Source organism: Pezoporus occidentalis, unplaced genomic scaffold (assembly GCF_034315485.1).
Source record: "Pezoporus occidentalis ecotype Australia unplaced genomic scaffold, CSIRO_AGI_Poc_V1 ctg138, whole genome shotgun sequence".
In the NCBI taxonomy this organism is placed as follows: domain Eukaryota; kingdom Metazoa; phylum Chordata; class Aves; order Psittaciformes; family Psittacidae; genus Pezoporus; species Pezoporus occidentalis.
In genome coordinates this window covers 1,041,114-1,058,193 of record NW_026913188.1, presented here as the reverse complement: position 1 = coordinate 1,058,193, position 17,080 = coordinate 1,041,114, and the positions used below count along the sequence as shown (strand labels likewise).

At 38.1% G+C, this 17,080-nt stretch overlaps 1 protein-coding gene across 5 annotated transcripts in view; it reads left to right on the top strand.

Moving 5' to 3' along the window:
- Nucleotides 1-17,080, top strand: part of TBC1D30 (TBC1 domain family member 30) — a 53,890-nt gene that overhangs the window by 33,817 nt on the left and 2,993 nt on the right. For 3 of the 5 annotated variants that reach the window (XM_062609439.1, XM_062609435.1, XM_062609436.1), the window contains 9 exons: nt 67-192; nt 1,280-1,465; nt 5,013-5,181; nt 6,063-6,231; nt 8,497-8,602; nt 14,165-14,277; nt 14,447-14,586; nt 15,664-15,870; nt 16,073-16,129. In XM_062609439.1, coding sequence (XP_062465423.1) covers nt 67-192; nt 1,280-1,465; nt 5,013-5,181; nt 6,063-6,231; nt 8,497-8,602; nt 14,165-14,277; nt 14,447-14,586; nt 15,664-15,870; nt 16,073-16,129 — 1,273 coding nt within the window. The remainder of the gene's footprint in view (nt 1-66; nt 193-1,279; nt 1,466-5,012; nt 5,182-6,062; nt 6,232-8,496; nt 8,603-14,164; nt 14,278-14,446; nt 14,587-15,663; nt 15,871-16,072; nt 16,130-17,080) is intronic. The other 2 variants (XM_062609434.1, XM_062609438.1) reach the window with 1 other exon arrangement.

Genomic DNA, 17,080 nt, shown 5'->3' with positions numbered 1-17,080 from the left:
GTATATGGAAACTGTTCCTATTTTAAATAAGAAATAATTTTGTTGGCTTGCTTTGTGTATTTCTAGGTTTGGCTGACCCTAGCTGATCAGTACTTACACAGTATAGCCATTGACTGGGATAAAACCATGCGTTTCACATTCAATGAAAGGAGTAATCCTGATGATGACTCTATGGGCATCCAGATAGTAAAGGTAGCCAGCTAATTTGTTTGTCTTTTGAAAAGTTGATTTGTATGTGTTTTTTAATAGATGAAATTTGGATTTATTTTGTTCTCTGAAACTGCTTTGGCAAAAATTGCATCTTACATCCTATTGGCTCACCAAAATTATTTCTTCAGCTTCTTTGGTCCTTCTGCACTGGTCTGGTTAGTATTAGGTGGGAAAAAAAATGCTATTACTAATTTACTTTCCCCTCTCTCTTCCCTTCCCTCCCCCATTTCTACTTTTTTTTGTCTAAAAGAAGTACCAGAGTTTGATGGAGACAAACATAAGTGTTTTTTTTTCTTCCCTCTTCTCTATAAATAAGCACAAATGTTTGCTGTGATTAAAAAGTGTGTTTTATGATACAGCAATTGAGCCTTTTTCAGTTACTTTACAGGAGTGAAGCACCTTTGTCTATATCTATTTCTCAGCTAACACTTAATATTTAAAGCAGTGGGTGGTTTTAGGAAAAATCTTAATAGATATGTATTGGCATGTTGGATTTAATATTAGTCTATTTACCTATTTAGGAAGTATTACTCTGTTTAGGAGAGATTGTGTTCTATAGTCACCTTTATTTCTGTTCCTGATTATTACAATGGTCGTCTGTACTTGGTAATTAAAACTTATAGGTGTTACTTATGAAATAGAAACATTGTAATACATGTTTTGCCCTTCACTTACAAATTGATTAAATCTCAAGGGCACTTTTTCTGTTGATTTGTAAACCTAGTTGATTAGTAGTTTTTTTTTATACTTTGATAAAAATGGACATTTTTGTTTGGTTAACATAATGGCTGTTATGTCTTGCCCTTGGAAACCTAGATATCAGTTAATATCTTCTGTGAAACCTTCATATGAACATCCTTTAGGTAACTTGTTTATTTAAGAGCTTGCTGAACCTATTTCTTTTCAGTGAGCTAAAGGTTTACAGATTAAAAAAGAAATGTTGTCATCAACTTTCAGAGTATATATGGGGAAGGTGGAGGTGGAAGGAGAACTGGGTCAGGCAGGAAAACTAAGGGGGGGGAGAAAAATGCACATCTCTTCTGTATGGTCTTGTGTTTTTTCTTTAAAGGACCTTCACCGAACTGGTTGCAGTTCCTACTGTGGCCAGGAGGCAGAGCAAGATCGAGTCGTACTAAAACGTGTTTTGCTGGCTTATGCCAGGTGGAATAAATCTGTTGGCTATTGTCAAGGATTTAACATACTAGCTGCACTTATTCTGGAAGTAATGGAGGGCAATGAAGGGGATGCCCTGAAAGTGAGTAAAACATTTTTTTTTCAGTGTTGAAGGTGGTTTTTAGTTAGTGAACTTTAGAATAAACCAATGTGTGGATTTTGTAGACAGCCTTAAAGAGCAGGACTCAAAGCAGTTAACCAGTTATCTGTGAATATCTATAATATATATATAATATATATGTGAATTGTTTGTTATCTTCTTTGAGCTAAAATGAGCAGTTTGAATGTTGTCACTGTTAATTTTCATTTTTTTTTCCCTCAACAGAAACAAATTAGGACTTGGCCATAATAAAAATAAATGGGTCTACTACTACTGACTAGAATATCTTATCCCGTAATTGCAAGTCTGCTTCCAAACACTATAGGTAGCTGAAACCTCAGATTCCATTATTAACCTGTGTGACTGTAGCGTGCGAGGCAGTTAATAAATCTGCTGCATTTTAAAGCAAATTCTAGGAAAAGACAAAATAAATATCTAAATTGAAAGTAAATCACTTTGAAGTTACATTCTTGGCTCCCTTAGTCATACAGTGTTTTCTTTGTTTTAGACCTTTTCTATTCTAAGTAAAAGAAAGCTTCATGAAATTCATGTGTCAGAAAATGGAAATACAGTTTAGTACACGATGTGGTTGAAGGTTCCAAGATTATGTGCAAATTTCCTTAAACTTGTTTATGTGTGTGAGTTGGGGTCAAATGGTAAAAGATGACTGACTCTTGAGATAATGAGCTGATTATTTTGCCTTATACAATGATTTAAATATGGTGAATATTTAAATTCACTCTGAGCTTCTAAAACTTAAAGCTTGCGGTAGCAGAGTCCAGCTAGCTGTTATTTAATATTTCATTTTAGGGAGCTGCCTGTAGTAATAAAAATATCATGGTATACTTACTTCATATCAGAGGGTAAAATTTTCTTTCAATAATCCTTGCTAAAAATTTCCTCAGTATTTTTAACTATATTTAGTCATATTTTATTGTGCTCTTACACTGTCCAGAAGCTCAAAAAGCACATTAATATAGGAAACATGATTGCCCAAGGTTTATGAAGTCCAAGCTAATTGCAAGAACATTCTTACATTATTAGATTTTCTTTTATTGTGAGTGGTGTCAGGCTTCTTGTCCTAAGGAGACAATGGACTGCCCTGAGGAGGTAGAGCACTGGAATGGGTCTTACCTGGCAAAAAAAAAAAAAAAGATGGAAAATAACTTCTTTTCCAGGCTTAGTATGGGGTCTTTGTAGGGTTAGAATTTCCCCAGAGGAAAGAGGGAAAAGAGAAGGGAAAAAGTAATATAAGAGCGAGGGTGGAGGGGGAGGAATTGGGTATTATCATGTGGCTGTTCTGTTATTGTAGTCACTGTGCTATCTAAAGCAAGTGACGAGTGACTTTGGAACAACTCCAGAGGCTGTTGCATGTAAAGCTGCCCTCAGGATTTGAGCTATGGGGAATTGTTTGGATTATTGCAGAGTCTAGGAGCTAAGGGAGCAAGGGGATTTTGGGGGCTTGCCAGTCAGGTCCCCTTTCTGCGTAGGACATTATAAACAAAAGCTTTGTGTCTGGAAGTGTCTCCCAGAGGCTGGGAAACAGCAGGTATTACTGATACCGTGAGGCTTTAACAGCACCAGACCCAACATGGTAGCTTCAGTGAATGCCCAGCCAGGGGTATTTGAGCCTTTACTAGTTAAGGGAGACACATATAAGTTAAATCCCCGGAAACACCTCAAAGTTAGCCTACTGAAATTATGGTAAGCAAGAAAATTACAGCTTGCATGTGTAGAAGCTACCAAAGTATACACAGAAGTCTCATAGATACTGAAACTTAAAAACCTTTTTTTTTTCCTGCAAATTATTGTGGGGAAATATTACAAAGTCAAATAATAAAAGTAAATATGTAGATATATGTCATGAAGAAAGTATTTATTGCAAACTGGTAAATACATGAAGCTGCTTAAAAAAAATTCTCAAAACAATTCGCATGTCAATGAAATGGGAAGGATTTCAGTGTTGCAAAAAGATTTCTGTCTTTTCCTATGCTCTCGTGTATCTGAGATTTCTGAAGTAATACCACTCAGTGGAAAGGGAACAAAAACCTTTATAAAATGGTTTCTTTAATGTAGGGATTTATGGCTTATGGCTTAAGAAATTAATTAAAACACCAAGTAGCGTAATTTATTTTAATGTTGCTATAGTAAATTATTCTTCCATTGGTTGAAATGTATCCGAAGAAAACAAAGCATATCTTTAAAAGACAGTGAGATGCCCCAGAATTCAGCAAAGGTTAGGGAATGTATCTGAGAAATATGAGACTCCAGCTTGCTTACGGATGACCCATTTCCTTTCAATCCTTAACATATAACAAAAAATCATAAAACCAAACCAAACCAAAATGAAACAACAAAACATAAAAAATGTGTAAAAGGTATTGATGTACCTGTATTGACTACTGATCTACACGCTTTAAAACCTGGGACAGAAAAGGTTGTCAGTGCCTGAAAAGATTCTTGCAAGGACAAGTGGTAGTATGTGGTCACAAGCAACTGGGATAGAAAAGGAAGCACTTAGACTATGTAAGGTGGTCCTCTTCTAAGTGTGGTGTCTGCCAAGCTACTTTTGTGGGCATCTTATGGAAAGAAGGGGGTTGTAAGGAGGATTCTCCTGTGGATGAAGGTGCCATGCTCCTCTCAAGCATTAGAGGTTGTATGAAACAGATGATAAGGATCCTTCTCTGGAATTTTAACAAAGAAGTAATGGAGAGTTGAACCAGATGGGATGACCACTTGCAGGCTCTCTGGATACAGCTTGTAGAGTGGCCATAGAGGTTTTAAAAGATCCTGAAGTGAAGGTCAGCATCTTCTGTTGGACTGATGATATGTATCGACTTCTGCATATTTCTTTGTTGCGTTTGTTCATTCTCAATGAATGTCGTTGATAGTATTCAGTTAATACATTACCACCCTTGTAGTTGAACTCTCTCCCTTGAAACAGATGTCTGTTTAAAATCCCTCATGCTGCTTAATTTAGCACCTTTTAGAGTGACAAGATGAAATGCAGCACATGGTAACATATCACAGTAAGATATGTGAAGAATGGTTTTTAAAGAGTAGTGTCTTGTATTTTGGAGAGGGGAAAACAAGATGATCTGAAACATTAGTCTTCTAGTCATGGCAGTTAACAACCAGAGAAGGGACAGTGGAACTTTCCAGCAATGTGGAGAATCTCATAAACACATAGAGCATCATAAGTGCCAAAAATTGTCTTTGGTTTGACTAATGCTTCCAATTTGAGCATAGCTTTCTGTGATGCTAGTTTTCAGTCATTAATGATTCTGAACAGCTTCAAGGGCTTGCTTGCACCTTGGCTGCTTGTGGATACCTCGAGTACTTGTGGATGCTTAAAGTTATAATGCTTTCCTCTCATATAAATGGAGATACCAGAAGCATGTGTTGCCACTGGCTCCAAGCCATTCTTTAGTGAATAGAGAACTTTAAAATTTCTTTTTTTTTTCCTGTTATTCCTAGAAAATAACTGGCTCTGTAAGTCCTACATGATAGTATTTCATTTTTCCCACAGATCATGATTTACCTGATTGATAAGGTGCTTCCTGATAGCTATTTTGTCAATAATCTCCGTGCTCTCTCTGTGGATATGGCTGTTTTCCGAGATCTTTTACGAATGAAGCTTCCTGAACTGTCCCAGCACTTAGACACCCTGCAAAGAGCTGCTAACAGAGAAAGTGGAGGTAGGTTCAACAGAAAATGCTATTAAATTCTTTTTGTCATTGTTTAATCTGAGCATTAGTCTGAAAAATCAGTCTTTTAAGTGTTTACATGAGTTTCTTGCTCAGAATATATATATTTAAATTGTTACACTGGTGATGGTTACCATTATTGATAACCTTTACTCAGGAAAAAATAAAAGGGAAGTAATTTGGTCCCAGCACTAAATGCAAACAGAATTGTGTTGATAAGGATATAAAATGTATGGAGTGACAACACTGTAACAGACAGCTTAAGACAAGAGCTACTTTGAAAAGGTTATTTCTTGCTTTACCTTAAGATACTGGTCCTTCCATTGCTTCTTGTAGTTGTTAGCTTACATAGCTGCTCTGGGAAGAGTTACAATGTGAGAGCCAATGGTGGCTTGTTAGTATTTCTACACCTAGATGTTTAGTAATACACAGATACAAAACTCAGAAGTAGGTCTTGGGTTGCTACCTGAAAACTGGCCTTCTGAAGAAATGCAGTGGGTTTGGATTTTCTTGCTCTGTTGCGCTATGAGCTAAAAGATTTTGGTTTTGGGGAGGGAAAAGCCATCTTTCTCGTATAAGGGAAAAAAAAATGGGGTGGTGTTTTTCAAGACTCCAAAACCAATGCTGTTGCTTAGAGCTTTTTACAGTGCAGCAGAATGAAAGGTGACCAAGTATGTAATTTTTCCATCACTTTTTTTCTCAGCTTGTCTTTGGACAGCTGCAGGCTAAGTAAGTTTTGAGCAATAACAAAGGTATTAGAATGTTTGTTGGGTTTCAGTGTGCAGTTTATACTCCTTGTAAAATAACTGTAAGTTACAATTACTTCAAGGTTTTTTTGTGTTTTGTTTTGTTTTGTTTTGTTTTAATTTCAGGAGGCTATGAACCCCCACTTACAAATGTCTTCACAATGCAGTGGTTTCTAACCCTCTTTGCCACTTGCCTGCCTAACCATACAGTTCTGAAGATCTGGGATTCAGTATTCTTTGAAGGTTCTGAAATTATCCTGAGGGTAGCTTTGGCTATCTGGGCAAAGTTAGGAGAGTAAGTGTTCATTTTTACCTGATTTTTCTTTTCAGTATGAGCAATGAATGTAGCTTATGTTGTTCTAAAGAGCACATCTGAATTCTGAACAAGATGTGATCTTTCAGGAGAATGATTCTGCTTTGAAAGAGCTGCACAAAGTGCCTCTGTGGTTTCCCCTACAATTTGTGTGTCTGACATCTTGTCAGAATGGGGATAATAATTAATTGACCGTTGCTACAGGAAATGTCTCCAATTGTTTGTGTTGTCTGTGTGTAATGTCTTCATACTACACTAAAAGGTTGTTTGGACTTAACTGGGACACAGACTTCTGAGGGAGCTGGTAAATACTCTGTGGAAAGACAGAGACTTGAGGGTGACTAGCAAATTTAGTTGGGTACCTGAAGCTGGGGATGTTAATTCCCTTATTTTCACATAAGGATTTGAGCCCATTATCTATACCCAAGAAAAGAGTTCAGTGTTACTGAGAGGTTGGTTTAGTGTTACATGGCTCTTTTCTGTTAAGGCCTGCAAACAAGTTCTCCTGCAATTCTCTGCTTTTAAGCACATTCTAGCCAAGTTTCTATTATAGTCCTTTATGGCCTTGGAAACTCACCACGTAGGACAGAACACCAGAGTTGGTTAGTTCTTCCAAACTCCCCTATTGTCATAGCAAATATTTGCATTCCAAAGAGTGCACAGTGCTCCTGGGTAAATGAGTTTTGTCACTGACATCAGTGGGAGGTGTGAGCTCTGACACATTGAGCAGATGTTAGTTCAGCTGGAAACGTTTTTCAGCTGGTGTCAGCAGCTACGTCAGATTTTTCTTGTGGTGCCTATCAACACTCACCTTCCTCTTTATCCTGTGGCTGACTCACTGGGATTTATGTTCAGCTCTCTCCTTGGAGGTTTCATTTCTCTTTGTCTTCCCGAATAAATTAGCACTGCAGGCCAGTCGCATTGTAAGAAATTTTGTTTTCTATATTTAATTTTTAATCTGAAGAACAATAATTAGAGTCATAATTTCCTAAGAGCTTTATTTGTTCAGTCCATGAACAAAACTTGCATGAATCATTTGCATTAGGATTAAGTTACATGTAGTCTCATTGTGCTTTGTTACTTTGTAACATACTTTTAGATAAAAGGTCCTATTGTACTGGGTCTCTGTGCATTTAGCTGTAATGAGTTAAATATTCCAACTCAATAACATGATAAAAAAGAAAGTCACAGCTTTGAAGATTTCACCATAAAACTTAAACAAAAAATGAAATGTGTTTTATAAAAATTGGAAGAAACAGAATCAAAAAAAACCTAAGAATATGTCCAAAGGAACAAGCTGATCACAGTGCACATGTTATAACTGTTGTCTGTGGGGAATGGGAGAAGATCTGGAAGATTTGGGGTCAGTTAACAGAAAGGGATATTGGTGGGATAACTGGAGATTGAGATGATGAGTCACTAAACTGAACAAGAATTGAAATACAGTAAGTCTGTGATTAATGATATCAAATAAGATGAGGAAGTAGAAGATTGGGCACTGTGTTTTTCTTAGAGAAGATTGTTATTTTGTTCTTCTCTACTAAAAATAGAACAGGGGGAATTTAAAAAAGTGGGGCCTGAAACAAGGATCATGGTCTTATGATCTTCATACTTCTCAAGACTATCCTTCTAGACGTGAAAATGGGGTGAGAAGTGCTTTTCCTAAAATATGGGTGGTTGAGTCACACTTCTGTTTTGAGGGAGACTGAAGGAATGAGGAAGTTAAAAATAGGTGTGGTGGAGAAAGCAGTATGTGGAGGTCATGAAAGACTGAAGGTGTTAAGGAAGGTAAGCAATAACTTTGTGATAATTAGCTACATACCTATCTTTGGTTTACTACTTTCATCATCTTTTTAGCTAAACTCTGTTAAGATTTCAGTATGAGCAATGTGTAAAACTTCCACTGTTGTGAAGAGTTTCATAGTTCAATGGTTGTTCCCTATATTGATTCTCATGTTGTAGAAGTGAAAGGGGCAGAGAGAATAACCTGTCTGGACATGCTTGAATCCTTTATCGTGAGCAGTCAGGACAGAAAGCTGTGTTCAGTACATCCTTTTAGTGCGCCAGCATTGCCAATGTGACATGCACAGTTTTATTACCTGGAAGTGTAGGGAGGATTGTAATTTTAAGAATTAAGGTGACTAAAGAAAGCACGTTTTTTAGGATGACAGAAAGTTCAGTTTTGGTTTGAATGTGCATAATCATATGTAAAAGTAAAATAAAAAACCAGTATGTACTTTGATGTAGGCAAATAGAGTGTTGTGAAACTGCAGATGAGTTTTACAGTACCATGGGCAAGCTGACCCAGGAGATGTTGGAAGACAGTCTGATTGACAGCAATGAACTCATGCAGGTGAGTAATTATGATATTATTATTGTTTGTGTTTTCTTTCTATCCTGCAGGTGCTAATTGCTAACAAATGACATTTTTGTTCAGATACTTTATAAACCTAAACTCTTCCAAAAAGAGTTGAGCTAACAGGTTGATGAAACAAATAGGTGACCTGCAGTTAAAGCTAAAAATCTTATTTTATACATGAAGTATAGAGAACCAGTAGGCTTCACTTGATCAAAATTGGTTGTATGTTCACAGCTAAAAGTTCTTTGCGATATAATGCCCAACTGTATTTACACAAGTAAGATGTAGAATCTTGTAATAGTCATAATTTTTAGGGTGTTCTTTTATTTTATTTCTATGTTTTGGTCATTTATTACAGTGTGTCTTCTTTGTTCTGCAGACACTGTGGGAGACAAGTTTATCAAAAATATCCTTCATGATTTAAAAACAAAGGTCTTGAACAATCATCAGTGAACTAGGAACAAAGACATTTGTAGATAATTGCAGTCCCTGAATTCTTAAAACATACATCACTGTATGAGAACAAAGATCCTTGAGTTCTGGGAAAGGAAAGAGCCTCAGTGTTGCAGATACAATTTTATTAATTCACATTTATGCTTCTTTTTGTGATGTCCTTGAGGTGTTATCTAATTAAATGTTTTATAAAGGCCTCACACTGCAGATCTAGAACTTTGCTTTTGATGAGTTATAGCATGGTGATTAGGTGGGTACAGATACAGGGCACGTAATTCACCTGAAATTTTTTATCTGTCTTAGTCAAACTCAGTCTATGAAGTTGCATGAGTTAAACAGTAGTTAGCAGGTGACTTCTGTTACCCATTGTTGGAAGCAAACTGTACTGTCTGGGATAATACACTTCCTTAGTCTGGTAAAGTACTGCCCTGAAGTAAGGGATTAGTTTCAGATTTTTTGTTAGTGGTGGTGTTTTGTCTGTTGAGGGGGCTCTAGGAATGGCAGAGGTGAGCACTGTGTCTTTCTTGTGCTTCAAAAATGGAAAGTCAGCTGGTCAGATGTACTCACGTGCTTTTTAAGTAAGTGTCAAGGTTTCTCACAAGACAGTTCAGATATTGAGGATATGTGAGGAGGGCGGCACAAACTGATGCCTTCTCATATCCATTGTGTTTCAGTTCTGGTCTCCAGGGTAGTACAAAATCAAGGTGTGGCATTTACAGCAGAGAATTATACTGGGAAAGCTGAAATTGGCTTTAGTGACTCGGTGTGGATTTCTTATTTTTTTGTTGTGTGTAATAGAAGGTAAGGCATAGGTGACTTGCTGGTTGTAGGGTTGGAACGTTCTTTGGGTTTTTCAAGGGTTGCAATTGAAAGTATACTAAACTAGCAGTCTTGTGCTTCAGCAAAAAATTAGCACTTGGTGCAAAATATACATGTGTTCATAAGGTACATGTGTATTTTGTGACGCTGAGAGTGAAGACAGGGTAGCATTGGCATTGATATGGAGAACGTGGCAGGTGTAATTTTTCTGTGTAGAGAAACAGTGTGTCTGGTTTATGTGGGTCTTGGTTGAAGAAACCATACTACAATTTAGCTAGCATTCTTCACATCAGAGGCAGGCATTGGCTACAGGCTGTCTTTAAGTGGGGAGAATTAGGCACTACAGGAGTTTACCATTAGGATATATGAATGCCACCATGTGTCTGGCTGCTGTGTTTGAGCAACTTTCTCTGAGCTGGAGAAAAAAATAAAGAAACAGGAATTGTATTAATGAAAGGTTTCAGGCTGCTTGAAAACACTGTGTTTTTTTATATCGCTTTAGGCTTTTTCAGAGGACTCAGGCAGAGATGAATGTTTAGACTGTTTTGTTTTCAAAATGTTCTTTCCCCTAACCCTCCTCCCCCCCCCCCAGTCAAAATCAGAACAGTGAATTTAAATCTAATACTTTTTACAAGGTGGCTCAAGGATTAGCATCCTACTGTGGGAAAGGATTCATCTCCTTCTCTGCCTTCCCTACATATTTCCATAAAGGTTTCTGGTGGCAGTCATCTCACTTTTCTTTAAACTTGCATGGCATTTACATTTGCATCTACTGAACTACCTGTCCAAGCTCACTTAAGCCAGTGAAGAGTAACAGGCACACCTCTGCCATTAGAAGACAAATTGTGCTCTAAAAGGCCTGTTTGCTTTGGGAGTTAGAGGAGGGAGGTACAGCTGATCCTTCAGGGGCAAGTGTTGAGAGAGCAGATGTCTAACATAGACCAGAGAACACTTGTCCTCATTCTCTCCACCAGCATGTATAGTTAGTGCAAGTTTGTCATTAAAAACGCCTCACTCCCATGCTGACAGTACACATACCTAGGAGTGAAGGCTTAAAGCTTTTGAAGGTTTGGTCCTTGCATGCAAGAGTTCTTGCAGTGTTGCGCTAAGGAGAGCATGGAGGAATTGGAGGAGCAAGCAAGCCTGTAGCTTCCTTCTTTTCAAGATTGAACAGTTCAGGTAAATAAAACATAAGTGCTGCACAAATCAGATGCTAGACTGGGTATGTATTCAGGATGAGAAGTTAAACTAATAGGGTATTCAGTAATGCCATTTTATTGGCCTATTAATGAACTTCGGTTTTTACGTGGAGACAGAAACTCTACGGCAGGTGTCTGCAGATATGCTAAATGCTGTGTGCTAGATTGAGTACATGCTTTCATGCGTTCTCAGAAAGCAAGTGCTTTTATAAGCAGCTAAATTAATTCCGTTTGTATGCCTAGAAACGTTGCAGCATAGAGGAGGTGAGATACAAACAGGAAAAGGAAAGGCATCCCTGTGTTTACTGTGGTGAAGGAAAGCAGGGATTAATCCCTCCTTATCTCTTTTTTACCCTGACTTGATATTCATTGTTAATGTTCTACTTGAGTAGCACTTTCTGTTTTCTTTTGGGTTTGTTTTTGCTTTTGCATTTTGTTTTCTTAGTGAAAGTAAACAGAGAGAAGAGCTTTAAACAAGTGTGGCGTGGCTCTTGAGCTAAATGTGTTTGAGCTGTTGGCAAAACTTCTTACATCTTTTGGAAGCCACAGCCCATACCTTTTGTATGGTGTTCTGCTGAGGGTGTAGATGGCTTTGCGTTTTTAGGGTAAGGCAAAGGCTTGATAAATGCTACTGTTTTAAGATGAGAGTTTTATTCCTTGTCTTTTTTCTTGTTCCCAGAATCTGTCCCTTATGGCCATAAATAACATATGTAAGTTTGTCTGCATCATACTTCATATGTGTAGACTGTTTCCCTCTGGTGCAGTTTCACCAGAATTAACCAAATGACATCCAAGGCTGTGTACAAACTAGGAACAGGATGCTTTGACTCTGAAGCATTGCTCAGAGTCAGGAGCTCACAGGTGTTGATTGACAGTGCTTTTTAATTTTCAGTGGAACTTGCATCAGCATAAAACTTGTTTGTGGATCTCAGCCAGGTGGCAAGTGAGGCTTCCATTTATAATCTGATAACAAGCAATTAAGCTAAAAATGTATATGCTAAATAGAAGAAATTGCACAGCATCTGAAAGAGGCACAGATTGGAGACAGGCAAAAGCTAAGAGCATAATCTAAAACAGTAGGTGCAAGGAGTAAACGAATGACTCTGAGTCGGCTGTTTCACTTGAAGGGTAACTCACATATGGAACGAGTTACCTGAAAAGGCTGTTGACATAAAGAGTAGACATAAATTCCAGACAAACCTCCTTCTCTGTGAAGGGAGAGAGTTTAGACATATGGGGAGAAAAAAAACTAGGAAAGTGTGAAGGAGATCAAACAAACAGGCAGACATGTTGGGCCGGAGGTAGGTCTTTCTCCAGATCATAAAATTCCTTTGTCTGGTAGACTGCCGGGATATTGCTGTTCAGGCCCTAGAGAATATCTGTCTTTCACAGTAGCATTGTAGCTTAATGGAGTGGCAGGGCTTCAGCTTATGCTCTGGGTTTTTGTAGGCATCCTCCTTGCCTTAGAGTCTGTGCGTGGCTCAAACTGTAAAAGCATTTTCATACAGAAGCCTGTTGAACTGCACCATTGTTGCCCTATGTCTGATCCAGCCAGGACTGTCTTTCTTGCTCCTTACAGCTCACATAATTGCCATTAGTGAAACTTTTTTTCTTCTTCTTCTTTGAGGAAAGATCTAGTACTAAAATCATGTTTGTAGTCTTCCTTAGTGTACTTGGTACAGGCAAGGCATGGTTCAAGAGCAGGTTATGTAGAAGATGTTAAATCCCTTTAATCTTAACTGAGACCATTTGCCTTCAGATGAAAATGTCACTGACTTAACAGCACAGGGGAAAAAAACAGAAGTGACTTCTGTCGTAGCTACTCAGAATTCTTTATGTTGCTGTATTTCAGAAGACGTTCGATTTTCAAGATGGGGAAAAGCTATAATATCTCAGAGAAACGATGAGAAATTATATTTTGCCTATTTTTTTTCTTTTTACTACTGACATTGAGACTCCCAATGAATTGTGTCAGTTATTTGAAAGTGTTGAATAGCTGAAAGTGTACAAAAGCAGGGGGAAAAAAAGTCAACTAAGAAACAAATCAGCAGTGATATTGCAATGAATATGACGTGCCTTTATGCCAGGTTGGCTGGTGACACACATTATGTTATTGCAAAATGGCTTAAAGCAAAAATAGTACTGAAAGCAAATGCATTTGCAACATTTATCTTTGTGTATTGAAGTAAATAAAATGTATTGGAGTTTTTTATGGCCTTGTTTTAAGTTCTAGGGACTACAGTACTTTTTTTGATGAAACAGGAGACTTTATATGGTGCTTAGGGACATGGTTTAGTGGCAAACTTGGCACTGTTAGTTTTACAGTTGGAATCAATCTTTCACAACCTAAATGATTCTGTGATTTGATGTTGGGTTCAGAGAGGTTCCTTTGTTCACCATAGAACTAATTTCTTTAAAAAACCCACCCCAGCCTCCCCCCCAAAAGAAAAAAATCTCAACCCAACCCAAACCTTCCCTCCTTCCCCTTCCCCCAGACGAAAAGTAGAAACTGAGAGGAGAAAAGTTAGTTGGATAATGTTGGGTACTTCCTCTTCGGCCATAATTTTTGTGTTGAAGTGATTTCATTCACATAAGCTCTTGAGGCTGCTCAGGTGAAGTAATGGATCTGTTAACAGTCCACATCAAGTGAGGACCTGCTCCTTCCTATCTGTGCTAGCATCAATACCTGTGGAATACTTGAGCAGAAATGTAGGTCTTCTGGAAGATCCCCAAAACCTCAGTGATGCCTAAAACATCATGATGCATTCATGTAAGCAAAATCGTAATTGGAGGAATAGGGTTTCCGGTGTGCTGGCAAGGGAAGGATTGACAATGATTATTAAATAAATATTGGAGTTGAAAAGGACCCTCACATCTCATGTTATCGGTTCAAGTTTAATTTTTTTTCCCCTCTGGATTTTTCTAGTGTGTCAGCCTGTATTTTTCTCACAGGAAATACTGAACCGTAGAACTAGGCCATTTCTATTGTCTTCTGGCACATGAGAATGTGTAGCCTTTAATCTTGCAGAACTGGGAAAGTCTGTTCATAAAAAAATCTTTAAACCTGCTTTTTTTTTTCCCCTAGACTGTTTATACCATGGCTCAGTTTCCCTTCCCACAGCTGGCAGAATTAAGGGAGAAATACACGTACAACATTACTCCTTTCCCTGCAACAGTAAAATCAACTTCGCTTTCAGGGTGAGTTATGCACTGTTAATGGCATATGGGGTTACTGTTTACCCTACACAGATAGTGAAAAGGCACTTGGCATCCTTCTTTCTATGCCCCTAAAGAAGATAAAGAATTTTGGTAATGATCATATTTAAGAATGTCTCTTTCTTACTTCTCTAATGTTCTCAATTGACAGAAGGATAGGCAGAACCAGAGACAGTGATGAGGAGAATGACCTAGATGATGAGGACTCAATCGCCAATGCAATTGGCTGTCTTGGACCATTAAGTGGTTTTTTGGCACCAGAGCTCCAAAAATACCAAAAACAGGTGAAAGGTAAAAGTGCTTCTGTTCCTTCTGGAAAACATAGTTAAAGCTGCATGACTGCAGAAAAATCATCTGTAGCTTCCTCTGTGAAAACTGCTATGGAAATTGTATTTTATATTCACCTAGAGATTACAGTAGGTAGCAAGTGACTTGCACTGGATCAACAGTGATTTTTATGATGTCCCATGAGAGGCCATAGTTGTTTATCCCCAGTCCACCCCCATCTTCTCTTCCCCAAAACCTCAGACTGATGTAGCAGTCACTGTAACCTGATTAGACATCATCATTCCTGTGGCTTGGTTTTGTTGAGACCTATAAGCTGCAGCTTTCCTCTCGATAGCTGTGGTGTTTGGTTTTCCCTTCCCAAGGGACTGTAAGTCTCTACCTGCTGCTTCAAGCTAGCACTTAGAACATCAAGCTGCTGTTGCAAACTAAGCCAAAGACAAATAAACATCCCTTGGAAAAGAATTATCCCTTTGACCCTGGAGTGCTAAGTTCGTGGTGCGTCAGAAACAGCTGTGAAAATAAATTGCACTGCTACTGTGGATCAGACACCTCTCAAGTTGCCTGATCCTCAGCTGCTCTGTGCCCATCCTTTTTGTTGCTCACTAGCAGCTTTCTCCCTGGGGTGCTATAAATGTTTCTTGATGCTTCTTACTGGTACCATTAAGTTGGCTGTTTAATCTCATGCCTGCTTGACTGTAATGTGTTGTATCACTTGTATTGTTAGCCTCCTATTTGACCAACTGAATGTCTTTAATAATTGCTTTGTGAATTACTTTAGTGATGGCTTGATGTACTTTTGGTTAATTGAAGAACTGGGCTTAGAACTTTGCATTGCTATGTTAATTTATTTCTATACTCTTAAAACTCCCCTCAAACCCTTGCTATTCTTAAGCAGTAATAGTATTTCTTATTATAAATAGTGCAGCTTTGTTTAATATGCGTATTATAATAAATTTTTAATTAAAGACTACAGTTAAATAAGATTATATGAATCAGACATAGACTTCCCTTGTAGATAATCTGTGAAACTCTCAAGTATGCCAATTTACTCATCATCCTGGCTTTATTCCCACTGTGCAGATCAGAATGAAGAGCAAAGTCTTGGTTCCAGTAACATAGCAGAATTAAGTCCAGGAGCAATAGACTCTTGCCAAAGCGAATATCATGCTGCTTTTAACAGCATGATGATGGAGCGTATGACCACCGATATAAATGCGCTGAAAAAGCAATATTCCAGGATAAAGAAGAAGCAGCAACAGCAGGTTCACCATGTGTATATCAGAGCAGGTAACATATTAAAACATGCTTCGTTTATTGATTTATTACAATCTAACTTCATCATAGGAGGCAAGGCAAATAACATTCTTTCATGTTTAACTAAACAAAAAAATAAATACATGGAATAGATAACACAGTAGTAGGATAGCGGGTACCACTTTGTACACACAGACTGAAATGAGAAGATGATGTTTTTCTCTTCTTTTGTCAGGATCTGAAGATGATGACCCTGGGATTTTTTTAAGTCCCAGGGACCAGCTGAACAATGGTATTTAAAAGTGTCTTTGCTATCTTGGTGAATTGCGTTGATCTCTCTGATTAAAAACTAAATCTTTGGCATTCTTGGAGTTGACATACTGATGCACTGAGAAAAGGGAAATTAAGAGATGAGTATGCTTCAGACCAAGTGGCAAGTAGATTTCTAGCTGTTCCAAATGATCCTAACTCCTCTGAGGTCATCTGGGCATGGCAAATTACACAACTGAAGAACTGGTTTAGGTGTGACTGACAGTTTACCTAGCCATAATGATAGTGCTGTGAGGATTGAGCTGGACATCAGTCCATTATTTAGCCATCCATGTTATGGAGTCCATTTCCCCAATTGGCAAACCCAACAATGCAAGGTTAGCATGAACAGCACAACTGAAGGTTTTAGTGGGTGTGCAAGCTGAACACAGCTCACCCCACTCATTCCTCCCTACTTAAGTGTCATCTTTCTAAGTCAGCATTGAACCATGCAGATGGGTCACTGTGGAGAATTTTTATTGCTCTTCTGGGTTGTCTGAACTTGTCCTAACAGGAGCATTTGAATACGTAGAGCTGCAATTTTTCAGTAATACTAGCATCAATTATAAGGTTGGTTTTTTTTTTAAAGAATTTGCTTGAATAAGATTGTAGCCAGCAGAAACAGTGCAAACAGTAAAATGTTGATTCCCAAGGATTGCCAATCCTTACCCCTGAACACAAACCTTTCTAATCTTACTAACCATGATGCGGGGCTGGGTTTGTGGTTTAATCAAACTGTCATCTGATTACTTAATTCTGAGTCTACTGCTTTGGCTTAATAAGAGGACATACTAGAGAAGAGTTGTTGTGGTTTTTCCATTAAAAATACATTGGTTCATTCACCAGTCAAACAAGCCTCATGGAGAGGGTGATTTGACTGAACTTTTACAGAGACTGAATTGCCTGTCATGGTTGGAAGAGAAATGAACGAGAG